Below are 13,003 nucleotides of genomic sequence, written 5' to 3' on the forward strand. Positions count from 1 at the left end.
GGCTTGCTTTTAAGCTCATGGTGGGCATGTCTGTGCGATCTCTGAGCATTGTTCTGTCTCATCCTTTGGGTCTCTCTCTCCCTGGCCTTGCACGTATGTCTTTCATACTCAGCTGAAGATTCAAGGGGGCCCTCTGCAAATCTGCAGAATTCCCACTTCTCTGCAGCTTCCTTCTCTACAGTAATTTGCCTAGTGAACTTAGTCCTTGTGGCTTTTCTGGACTCTTACTTCCTGCTTCACCCAGTAAGACAACCAGGTTCCACCAGGGCTCCCGACTTGCACTGTGGCCTGGAAACCCTCCCCAGACGGTAGCCTGGAACACTCCCATGGTTCCTTTGTTTTCCTTCTCTCAGGGAATACTGTTTTGGGCTACCTGATGGCAGATGTCTGGAAACTGAGGTTTCATGTATCTTGCCCACCCTTTTAGTTATTTCAGGCAGAAGGTAAACCAGTCCCTGTGATTCCATTTTGGCCAGAGTAGACATTTTAGAAGTATTTTTTAAAAGTATAAAGCACTCCTACTTTGAGAATCCACTGAAATGGTCTTTTACCACAACACATGTTTTCTGACTGGAGGTTAAACATAACCAGTAAAATTTGATGCCACTATAAACTAAAGTCTGACTGTGGTAAAATTCAATTCAGGTGGATGTTTTGTTCTAGACTGGCAGGGATTTATGTTTCATACAGTAATCTTCCTGTTTCCTTTTTGTACATGTTTTACTTTACCTGGAATGTACGTATCTTTTTCCTTACACTTTGCCTCTAATACTTGTTATAAACTCACTTCTGTTAGTGAATTCTGTTCTTTCCATCATTTTATTCTGTCTCTGTTAGGACCAAGGAGACTCTTTCTTGGAATGTTGCTTTGTCTATATTCTTGAAATTCTTCTATTGAATATTTTCAGTTTTTGAATGTCTTGGACAGGAACTTGATGCCATTTTTCTCCGTTTTAATTCTTGGGAAAATAGACCCAATTTTCCCTTTCTTCCCTCCCCAACTCACACAGGGACTTATATGAAGCATAATTGGTAAAAAATAAATATGATAAAGGTTTTATGGGCTTTCACTTTTTATTATTCATACATATAAAATATGGACACTGGTTTTAATTGGAAAATTTAATTTTTTTCAGGTGACTCCAAGTATGATGTTCTATGTAAAGAAGAATTTATTGAACTCAAGGACATATTCTCTGTCAAACTGAAACGACGTTATTCTGTTAAACAGCAGGGAAGTGGTACCTTATTAGGTATCACACTCTTCATATGTTTGAAAAAGGAACAAAATAAATTAAAAGATTCTACGCTTGATCTTATTAATTTAAGTGAAGACCACTGTGATGTGTGGTTTAAACAATTCAAGAAAATTTTGGCTGGTAAGTACTCCTGGTGGGAAATTTTAATGAGTTTCTTTGCTGTAGGTTATTAATCTCAACATGATGTATTTATGAGTACAGCCATCCTTAATTATGTTAAGGTAGTTTGTTTTATTCCTAGTTTGCTGAGTGTGTTTTTCAAGAAAGGTGTTGAATTTTGTTACAGGCTTTCTCAACATCAATTGAGATAATCATATTTCTTTCCTTTATTCTGTTGACAATGGTATATTGATTTTTGTATGTTGAACCATCCTTGCATTCCAGAAATCCCACTTGATCATGGTATATAATCCTTTTAATATGTGACTGAATTTGGTTAGGTGGTATTTTTTTAAGTTTATTTATTTATTTTGAGAGAGAGAGAGCACAAGTGGGAGAGGGCAGAGAGAATCTAAAGCAGGCTCCACGCTGTCAGCATGGAGCCCATTGTGGGGCTTGATCTCACAAATCATGAGATCACGACCTGAGCTGAAATCCAGAGTCAGATGTTTGACTGACTGGGCACCCCAGATTTGCTGGTATTTTTTTGAGAGTTTTTATATCAATATTTGTGAGAGATATTGGTGTGTAGTTTTGTTTTGTTTTTCCTTATATATTTTATCTGGCTTTTAGTATCAGGGTAATGCCAGCATCACAGAATGAGTTGGACAGTAACTCTTTTGAATGATCACTTCCATGAAGAAGCTCCGATAATCTGAAATAGCACAGTTCTTAAGTAATTTAGTCCACTTAAATTGTTTTTGAAAGCATATTTATTTATCTATTCATGTCATTTGAGCTTATATTAGAATTTATTTTCCTTCCACATATGTTCTGATGACAAGTGCATATATATCCTGAGTTGCTTGAGTTTGTCTGTTCAAGGGTAGACAAGGTTTTTCTAAAAGTTAATATCCAGAGGACAGAGCGTATATGTATTAAAATATTATCTCATAATGAATTAAGTATATCTGGAATTTCTAAATGGCATTTATATTTTACATAAATACATGAATACAAATATGCAATTTGGATTTCTAGAATGTATCTAGTTGAAACATAATCAAACTGAGTTTCAGGATTGATTTTTTTTTTTTCCTCAGAGATTTGTAAATCTTGTTTCCTTTTGTGCCCATTTCATTCTGTTTGCCAGATGGATCAGGGTAGAGGCAGCTGGTGTAGTTGATGGTGCAATTTGGTATAAGATGACACAAGGCAGAGAGGGGTGCCAGACAAAGAGCAGGCACATGGTGATGTTAGAGAGTTGGAGGCCAGGCATTATTGATCAAGAAGTCCGAGGACCCAAGTTGGCCAAGGGCAGCCAACTGAGAAGGTCATGCCCGTAGACAATGAGCTGAAGTGACATATTAAAACTAGGATACCCTGTTACTAAGTGGACTCATGCTTCCTTGTTGGCTCTTTGGGACCTTCAAGGAGAGCTGTTACTTTCAAGAAGCAAAGAAACTATAGAGACTATAGTATAGTTCAAGTCTCTGGAAATATAGTGAATATATATGTTTAACTAAAAGCAGTCCACTTTAACAGTAGGTCTTTTATAGTGTTCTTATTTTAAATACATGTGAGAAGAGATTTTAGAAAATTTAAATAAAAATGAAAAACTTAAGTTCCACTGAATTAAATTTCTTTGCATGGGCAGGTACTCAGGAGACTTTCATGTTCTATAAGATAAGAATGTGCCATTTGATTAGGGGAGGCAAAGCTCTTCCTTTCACTGAAGGTCTGAGAAAATTTTCTCCCATGGGGCTTATGAAGGCCTGGCTAAGTGACCTAAGAGGCAACTTGCTCAATGTATCTCGCCCATAAAACCAATAATAAGTAAGCAGAGAACATACAACAAAGCTCAATTTAGTAAGAGCAATTTTATAGGAGTAGAGAGACTTGTCTAAACACAACAAAAACCACACATACACAAGGAGCAAACACACCCAAAACGCTGTCCAAATATGTTTTCAGCTTAATGAATGATATTTTGGTTTGGTCTAGGATTAAAATCTGGGAAAATTACAGAAATGAATAAATTTACATATCTTTTAGAATATAATCCTCAGGGAATGTTGCTTTTTGTAATTTTGATTTTGACAAGAGTTGGAGATAATAAAATATATGAGGTCATGTCCCCTGGGAAGTTTCCTGCAGGACAGTGATTTTGCTGATTAAAGCAAATAGATTGACATTTGAATTCAACCAATGCAAACAAACAAAGGAGGGTCGAAATCCTCTAATAAAATGAAGGAACCTAAACAAGATGTTCTGAATGAATGACTGTTGGATCTTTGCCCCCAAGTGGACTTAGCAGGTCTTGTCGGAGAAGCCAATTCCCCCTCATCCCCATGCCTCACAAAGACAATCCCGGGTCTGTTTCATCATACACAAATGCATGATTACAGCTCCAAATCTCTCTACCAAACTTTACACTATACTGACATTTCTTTTTTAAGTTTACAATTTTAGAATATTTCTCTTGGTTTTTTAAAGTTTTTACTTGCAAATCCACGTGTTCATTAAAGTGCCTATCATCTGAGAGACAAACACAATTGGCTCAAGACTCATTCCATAAATGGAGGGGGACTTCAGTATTTCCTCTGGAGGGGATGAGGGCGATAGCTTTTCCTGGCCCTCTCTGGCTCTGATTTGCACAGAGTTGGGTCTATTTGTGGATTATCTTCCTATCTCACATTCACTGTCTCTATTCCATGCTACATTGCATCAGGCTTGGCAGATGGTAGTTGCCGATTTCCAATTTTTTTTTTTTTTAAGTCTCTACCCAAGGAATTTGTGTTTGTACCAGACTTGACTTAAGTTCAGGAAGGGGGGGCAGAGAGAGGGCAATACATAGAAATTTACAAATTATAAGTTACAAAATTTACATCACAAAAATATGAATATAAATATATTTGAATATTAGACATCACTATTTTAAGTCCCCAAATCCTGCTTTTAACTGGTTCTGTGGCAAAACCAGATTTAAAAAATAGATTTTTGTATGGATTTATTTTGAATGATGTCTTTAATCAGCAAGTGGATTTTTTTCCTGCCAGTCTTTTATATCTTCCCCCACTCCTTTTTTTTCTCTTAAGGTAAATATGCAGAAGACACTAAAATCTTCAATTAGTTTGTCCTTTAGTCTAATTAGTTTAACAATTATAATATAGTTTAATATAATATAATATAGTTTAATAATTATAATTATAGTATATTTATATATGAAGAATTATTTTCAAATATGCATATTTGTATTTTGAAATAAGATGTGATGAGTTTTTGAGGAAAGAACAAATTGACAGCCCTAGAAGGAGGAAGAAGGCAACTCTCATACTTGACGTTTTAAGACATAGACACTAAATGACCAGAATGAAGGTTATATTTATATTTACATTTATACTTCTTTTTATAAAAAGGGAGTCTTAGAACTATTTCAATTTTTGTTTGAAAATAAGTCCTTTTACGTTTTGTTTTTTAAACATAGTTGTGCATGGTATCTTTTTTTATTCTTAGTAATAGAAAAGTCACCTTAATTTTATTGACTAATAAGCAATAGTAGGTTAACTTATCCAACACACATTTTGTGTCAGGCACTGTGTTCATTGCTGGGAATATAGAAATGAATGAGATGTAAGCCTGTATAGAACCCTCTTGCTCTGGGAGACAGACAAGAAAATATGTATTATAAATGTGTTAAAGGCCCCATTGAAGATATGAACAGACCAAAAGGGAGCAAAACCATTGATCGTTGATTCAGAAATTAAAACCTCCAAAAAATGCAATTGATTAAGGCTGGTATATAGTCACTGATAAACCTAATATATAGTAACTATGGTGAAAGTAATAGTCTTTTCTGCTTTTTTTTTTTTTATAACTGTGATGCAAAGACAAACACACAACCTTTAAATACAGTCTGTGTGTACACTAGATATATTAATTTTTATTCAGTTAGGGTGTGACCCAATCTCCACATATCTGGTTTCCCGGAAATGGTGAATTGCAAGCTTCTCTGGACCCTGAGCCAAACTTTTCTTTAGAAACCATAACCAAACCAACCAAAAAATTCTAAAGCCTCATGCTCAAGTAACTTGGAGAATGGTAATGTCATAAACAGACACGGCAGAATCAGAACAGTAGTTGATTTGAAGGAAAGGCGTTCTATTCTAGACACATTTGGCATTTATTATAATATCCTGTTGGAGATGTTGAGCAGGCTGGCCTTTTGAGAGGAATACATAAGGACATGAATAAGAGTTGATGTAATGGGCAAGATGAAAGCTTGTAAGGAAGTAGTATGGAGTTATTAAAAAAAAAGAAAAAGCAGAGAGCTACAGACAGAATCTTGGGGGACATTCCTACATGAAAACAGGCACAGAAGACAAAAGCCAAAACAATAACAATAAAAAAATGGAAGGCAGGGTCTAAAAAAAACAAAAATAAAAACAAAACTGTTCTAAAATAGGACCATTGAATTTTGTTATTATATTTAGGTTTTGCTAACTTATTTGTAATGTTTAATAGTTATCCAGAGGCAGTTAATGGAGGCATTTTTAGCACGTATTTGGTTGAGTGACTTCTGATATTTTTCTGTTTCATTTCTAAGTGCTAATTTCATGAAGTAGGCAAATATAAATGATCCATATTTATTGAATACATTTTGGCCTTGTAATGTAGACTGCTCTCTGTTTTAACAGCCTTGCTCAGTTTTCAGTTATGAAAAATAGAGAAAATGGAAAAATTACTTAAATACTTATTTTTTTAGTCCTAAGGAGAGTAATTTTTTTTTCTGGTTTCTCCTGAATGTCAAATCTGTTTTCCATCGGATGATAATGTTGGTCTTCACAGGGTGTTTTTTTTTTTTTTCAAGCTTATGTATTTATTTGAGAGAGAGAGAGAGAGAGGCAGAGGCAGAGAGAAGGAGAGAAAGAGAAATCCCAAGCAGGGTCTGAGCTGTCAGAGGCTTGAACCCATGAAAATGCAAGATCATGACCTGAGCTGAAACCAAGAGCTGGATGCTTTACCAACTGAGCTACCCAGGTGCCCCCAAGGATGCTTTCTTTGATAGCAAAAGCCAGGGCTTCTTAAAACATTGATTTTGTTTAATATTTATATTGTCTTGTGTAAGAAAATCATGGTGAATTATGTTTTGGTTTTTAATCCAAGCTGTATCATTTATATTATGATGAATCAGGCAGAATTTCACTTAATGAGAGAACAGAATGATAGGAAGTTTTACTTGGATATGCTGTCAAATGATGTACTTATTAGGAAAAATAAAATGAAAATCAACATTATAATGATTATTTAAAAATAAGCAGTTGGGGCGCCTGGGTGGCGCAGTCGGTTAGGCGTCCGACTTCAGCCAGGTCACGATCTCGCGGTCCGTGAGTTCGAGCCCCGCGTCAGGCTCTGGGCTGATGGCTCGGAGCCTGGAGCCTGTTTCTGATTCTGTGTCTCCCTCTCTCTCTGCCCCTCCCCCGTTCATGCTCTGTCTCTCTCTGTCCCAAAAATAAATAAAAAAGGTTGAAAAAAAAAAATTTAAAAAAAAAAAATAAAAAATAAAAAAATAAAATAAAAATAAGCAGTTGTTATACGTCAGATGTGTGATAGTTTCAGACATTTGATTGTGTACTTTTTGAATTGGCAATACTTGTCTCCTTAGGGACAAGTTATTTTCTGCAAAGACGTTGTGTCTGAAATATGGGTGGCTTCTCTTTTCAGTTACTTTTCGAAGTAATTTAAGACTGTTTTACGGCCAGTTGAGTTGGACATCAAAATTATGCATGTCACTTTTGAATATGTTTTTACTATTAATATATGTTAAAATGATATAGACACTGATTGAATATGTATCAGCTTATTTACATATAAATATCAAAGTCCAATCCCACTGGAAGTACTCTGTCCAACAAAGGTCATGTGATATCTGCTTCCTGTAGTGGTTTCAGACTGAGCTCCGGAGTGTCACCATCCCATTTCCCAGGACCTGCCTCCTGGATGGGAACCTGTCTGCACCTGTCACTCACCCTTGAGCAAGTGTAGCTCCTAATTTATATGTTTTATATTTAATAGGATTGTGTAGGGCTTTGTTTTGAAGACAGCTTCCAAACTGAAGGCATTTGAAAATCTCTGATTCAAGTATCCCTAAGGATGGTAACCCTGCAGCATTTTTTAACCTGTCATGCATGTCTTTTTTGCTGACTGCTGGACACACAAAGACCTCAGGATGTCTTTTAGCTACCCATACACTCTAGATTTTTAACTATCAGAGACTGTCCACATAATTCTATAAATTTTGATAAAAGTTGCTTTTTAAGTATATACTTAAATGTGTGTTTCTTTTCTATAATTTTATACAGTATTGCTTACAAATCAATTTGCAGATAAGGAAAGCATTTGATCAAATCGGAGATTGAAATTCAGTTTAAAAAGTTTACTTCAAAGTTTTTGGATTTTTGTTTTTCTTGAACTTTTTATTGCTTTCTAGCTGGATTTTCAGAGAAAAACAGTGAAATTAACGTAGCTTCTATTAAATTCTTACTTATTAGTAGTGCTGCTTAGCCCTTCAAAGGATGTTAACGTATTATTAAAGAGAAAAACTTTTCAACCAAACCTTCAATTTCATCCAATGTGTAACTGAAAATATAATTGTATGGAAACATTGTGCTCATGCAAAATTTGCTTAATAATGTGTAGGAACAAATACTATTTATCTCGAACCAGTTTGACATTTTGTGCCATTGTTTCATTCTAGCCATTAGCAGTGTGAAAAATCACTGTGAATAAGAGTCCCCAGACATAACAAAAACTTGAGCAGTAGACGCACCCCCAAGAACTTCACATGCTAGAGCAGGCAGAGAATATGAAAATAGTACATTAGAAATGATTTAAAAATTGAAAATATAAAAAAATGGGGTATAGGGGCGCCTGGGTGGCTCAGTCGGTTAAGTGTCCGACTTCAGCTCAGGTCACGGTCTCACGGTCTGTGGGTTCGAGCCCCGCGTCCGGCTCTGGGCTGATGGCTCAGAGCCTGGAGCCTGCTTCCAGTTCTGTGTCTCCCTCTCTCTCTGCCCCTGCCCCGTTCATGCTCTGTCTCTCTCTGTCTCAAAAATAAATAAACGTTAAAAAAAAAAATTAAAAAAAAAATTAATTAAAAAAAAATGGGGTATAATTGAAAAGGATATAATTTCTGGTAGGGCATGTATGTGTGAATGTCATTTTTTAAAAATTTATTCTTCTTAGGACTTAGCTATTCCTGATTCTGAGAATTCAGAGGTTCTGATTAAACCAGCCTCAAGGAATCAGGCATCATTTTCCTTGAAGTAAGGTTCTAATATGTTGTCAGGGCCCAAAACCACAGATGTCAGAGATTTGACCAATACAAGTTTGATTTAATGAATATATGTAAAACTCTGTACCCCACACTTACTAAAGGTATCTTTGCAGGGCTTAATTATAGACATATTCTTATTCTTGCTGTGTGAACATGTTCTTAAAGGTTAGCTGTTTCCTGACTCACATAAGGTTATCACTTATTTTCCAGAAGTATTACCTTGGGACTGGTTCAGGAGAGCCTGGTAAAGGCTGACAGGAATGCCAAGAGTTTCTCTTGCCCCTTGGAATTTCTTACTAGCATGAGCTCTAATTCATAGCCATTGCTCCTTCAGCTGCAGGCAAGTTAGAATTAGTTTTAGAGAAACTGTTAATGTTGTTTGTACTTGGGATAAGTGACACGAGACCATCTTCCCAAGGGCTTCTTTTTGGCCTCTGCAACATTTTCATCCTAAGGGAGGGATATATTTTTGAATGTAATGGACTATAATTATATTTAAAAACAGTTAATTGGTATCTTATAGAAGAAAATTATCTTCCTGCTGCAGTCATTGACAGTATCTTGAGAATAGGAGTTAAGAGGTATATATTCTGAAGCTATTTCTGATATATTTCAAATTCTTGTGCTAGATAAAAGTCCTCTTGACTAAGCCTCTTGTGTAACTAAATTTCTTCTCTGGAGAAAACATTTAGGGATGCGTTGTCACATCTTACCATGTGATTATATTCAAAAGGCTAAATAAGGATTTCTTTAAATATTTCCAGTAATATGTTGCATTAAGTTTTCATGCTATTAAATAAATTAGTTAATATTTCTTCCTTTACTAGATTATAGATAAGTCATTATTTAAAAATTTTTAAATCTTAATGATAATAGCTGACATTTATTAAGCATTTATGTGCCACTTTTGTAAGTAATTTTTATTGATTATCTCATTAAACCCTCATAGTATCAAGAACTATAAATGTGTTCTCATGTAAAAAGGGGACTATTACTTAGTTTTGTTTTGAGGTTTGAGGAATTAAAATAATGCATGACAGCAAATAGCATAATTAACTAAATTATTTTTATTACTATACTCATTAGCTCTTAGTTTATGTATGAGAACACTAAGGCTTAAAAATAGATTCAAATTTTACTGATCTGGGGTTAAGCAGCTAATATGTGGTAGAGAAGCTGGGAGCAAAGCCAGACCTGTCTGCATCTGTAGCATGAACCCTTAACTGATGTGCCATTACCTACTGGGTCAGTGGTATACTCTAAAGTTCAAAAGTATATTGTATTACTGTACAATTTGGACTCTGTCTGAAAAAAAAATAAAGGCTTTAAACCGTTATAAGGGGAGAACTATGTCATCTTGTTTGAAGATTATCACTAGTATAGAAAAATAGATATAGAAAAATAGATATAGAAAAATATCACTAGTATTTTTTTCTTTTTTCACCAGCATTATGATTCAGAACTCTAGATTCTTGGAGTTCTAAAATGTCTTCCCAACATTTAGCGTGAGCAGTTGACATTATAACACATTTCTTAATCTTTAAAAAAACAATTCCTCATCATGACTATCACAATTATTGAGATTTCTCAAATTCCTTGAAGTGAATTTGGCAAGCACTTATGAAAAAGATAGCCGGTTTTTTTTAGCCCAAAGGAATTTAAAAACACATATAAACATAATGGTTTGTGACTGATTTCCAGACTTTGTGTTGAGCAGAGTTTCCTAAGCAAATCACAAATTCTGTAAGCCTACAGGAGAGATTGAAAGTTGGATCAATCCTAAAATGAGAGTATAATGGATTGTCATTTAACAACTTTTTCACTGGAAAGAAATGAAGTAAAGTAATAAAGCAGCATCCTCACAGTATGTGTAAGTAGGAAACACATAATATTTCATATTAAAGTGACAAATTATTATTAAGCCCCCTGGCATTCATTAGACTACCATTAATGCTAATGGAATTGTGTGTTATTTATATAGATATTAAGTGTAACTCCAGACATTATAATCTTGTATGAATATATTTGTTGCTCTTTGAGGCAGGTAGGTGGATTTTTGTGATGGCTAGATACTAAAACATGGTGATAGGATTTTCAAATCAATCATTTTTTTTGGTCCTTATCATTAAACAGAAAACACCTATTATTTCATTCTTTGAAAAATTACCTTAAATGGAAACTTGGGTAATTTGAAAAAAGTTCACCTTCTGTTTCTGGCACACGTTTGAGTTGTTTTTCCAATGAGAAGAGAACAGGGCACAAGTGAAGCCACTTGCATTGTTGGGTTCCTGGGCTCTCTGCAGCATCTAATGCCAAACTGTGTTCTCTTGTACCTCCGTGCCTTCCCACGTCCTAAGTGGCAAAGGTAGAAACTTCCCTCTGTTTCTATCATCTCCTGTTTGCCCAGTGAAATCCAGTTTGCAGTTCAAGTGGTGTAACCAGCAAATCCTCTGCAAAGCTAACCCACACAGCAAAATCAGGCACTTCTCATAGCTCTGCTAGAACCAGCGGTCGCTTACATTCTAATTGTTGGTTTATGTAGGTCATACCTTATTAGACTGTAGGCTCTTTTGAGAGCAGCTTTTTCTAAGCATGTGGAAGTGGGTTTCACATATTGGAAGTACTCAATAAGTGTTTGTTATGTTATGTTACAAATGTTTACCTAACTCAGTAAATGTTGGGGAAGTGAACTGAATATTTCGTCTTTTTAAAAAAAAAAAATTTAATGTTTAGTTTTGAGAGAGAGAGAGAGAGAGCGCGAAAGCATGAGCATGAGTGGGGAAAGGCAGAGAGAGAGGGAGACAGAATCTAAAGCAGGCTCCAGGCTCTGAGCTGTCTGCTCAGAGCCCAATGGAAGGCTCAAACTCATGAACCATGAGATCATGACCTGAGCCAACATCAGACTCCGGCTAAGCCACCCACGCATCCCAATATATTACTTGTCTAATGTGTGTTAGGCATAGTCCTGGCTGCTTTTAACATAAGCCAACTCGTTGAGTCTTTATTACAACACTTAATCGTGGTCAAAACTTTTTTTAAATCCCCACAGATAGCTAAGGAAACAGCTCTGAGAGATTAACTGACTTGTCCTGGGTCACAGAGTTACAAAGTGGTAGAATAAGATTCAAACCCAGACTTTTCTAACTCAAAAATCCATCCAGTTTTCACTATACTATACTGCCTCCCAACAGAAAGATTTAAAACCTTAATATATATATATATATATATATATATATATATATATATATATATATATATATATATTTTAAGAGAGTTGTATCGGTTTATTAAAAGGCAAAGTATAACAGACCATGCCACGTATCTGGAACTAAATGTATTATTATCAAATATATATGTTTAAAGAGTCTGTGACAGTGCTGGAAGGGGATGACATCGTTGGGCCACGTAGGCTGAAGAATTTCTGGAAGATGAGAATCTGATGAAATTGGTCAGCCGGGAAAGACCGATAATGCCAAAACTTTGATATTAGCAAAGAAGGGGCCCCTGTGAAATCTAAGGAAGTAGAGTTTCCTATTCCCCAAGTTTGAAGCAGCAAGACTGGAAGGTTGAAAACAGTCTGACAGGATACATGCCCGACTTTCACTAGTGATTTTCTCCCTGAAAGTGTTACTCTTCATTCAGAAGTATCTAGCCTATCAAAAATACCTCCATTTTGCAGTGAGTGAAGACTTTCAAGTTCACACTCCACAAGTTGTTTTGAAACTTAAACTGCTTACCATGGACACTAATAAATCTGTCAGAAATAGGATGACTTAGTTCTGACAGAACAGATAGATGGAAAGGATGATCACTCCAAGAGGGCAGCATGGCTGGCTCTTCTTTTTGTCCTCATTTTACTTCAAATTTGTTTAATGTTTAGTATTTTTGAGAGAGAGACACACACCAGGGTGTGAGCGGGGAGGGGTGGAGAGAGAGGGAGTCACAGAATCTGAAGCAGGCTCCAGGCCCTGGGCTATCTGCATAGACCCCGACGTGGGGCTTGAACCCACGATTGGTGAGATCATGACCTGACTCTGGCACTTAACCTACTGGGCCACCCAGGGGTCCCTGTCCTCCTTTTACTTAAATGAATGAAAAGTCTATCATTGCTGAGTTTATGAGGGGGTCATTGTGATGAAGAGATTTTTATTCGGATAGTTGAGGTTTGGTTCTCAGCTTTGCCACTTAATTTAGCTGGTATCTTACCTCCCTAACTTCTCTGAGCCTTGGCTTCCTATCTATAAACATAAAGTTGATAATGCCAACCTAGCTAGGTTATTGTGATACTAAATGTATAATGTGTGTCAAA

The 13,003-nt window shown here is 35.9% G+C and overlaps 1 protein-coding gene across 4 annotated transcripts in view; it reads left to right on the top strand.

The window, feature by feature from the left end:
* CERKL (ceramide kinase like) overlaps positions 1–13,003 on the top strand; it is a 109,570-nt gene that overhangs the window by 39,145 nt on the left and 57,422 nt on the right. For all 4 annotated transcript variants that reach the window (XM_058712409.1, XM_058712414.1, XM_058712392.1 and 1 more), the window contains exon 2: positions 1,137–1,379. In XM_058712409.1, the coding sequence (XP_058568392.1) occupies positions 1,137–1,379 (243 nt within the window). The remainder of the gene's footprint in view (positions 1–1,136; positions 1,380–13,003) is intronic.

This window comes from Neofelis nebulosa, chromosome 2 (genome assembly GCF_028018385.1).
Source record: "Neofelis nebulosa isolate mNeoNeb1 chromosome 2, mNeoNeb1.pri, whole genome shotgun sequence".
Classification (NCBI taxonomy): Eukaryota; Metazoa; Chordata; class Mammalia; order Carnivora; family Felidae; genus Neofelis; species Neofelis nebulosa.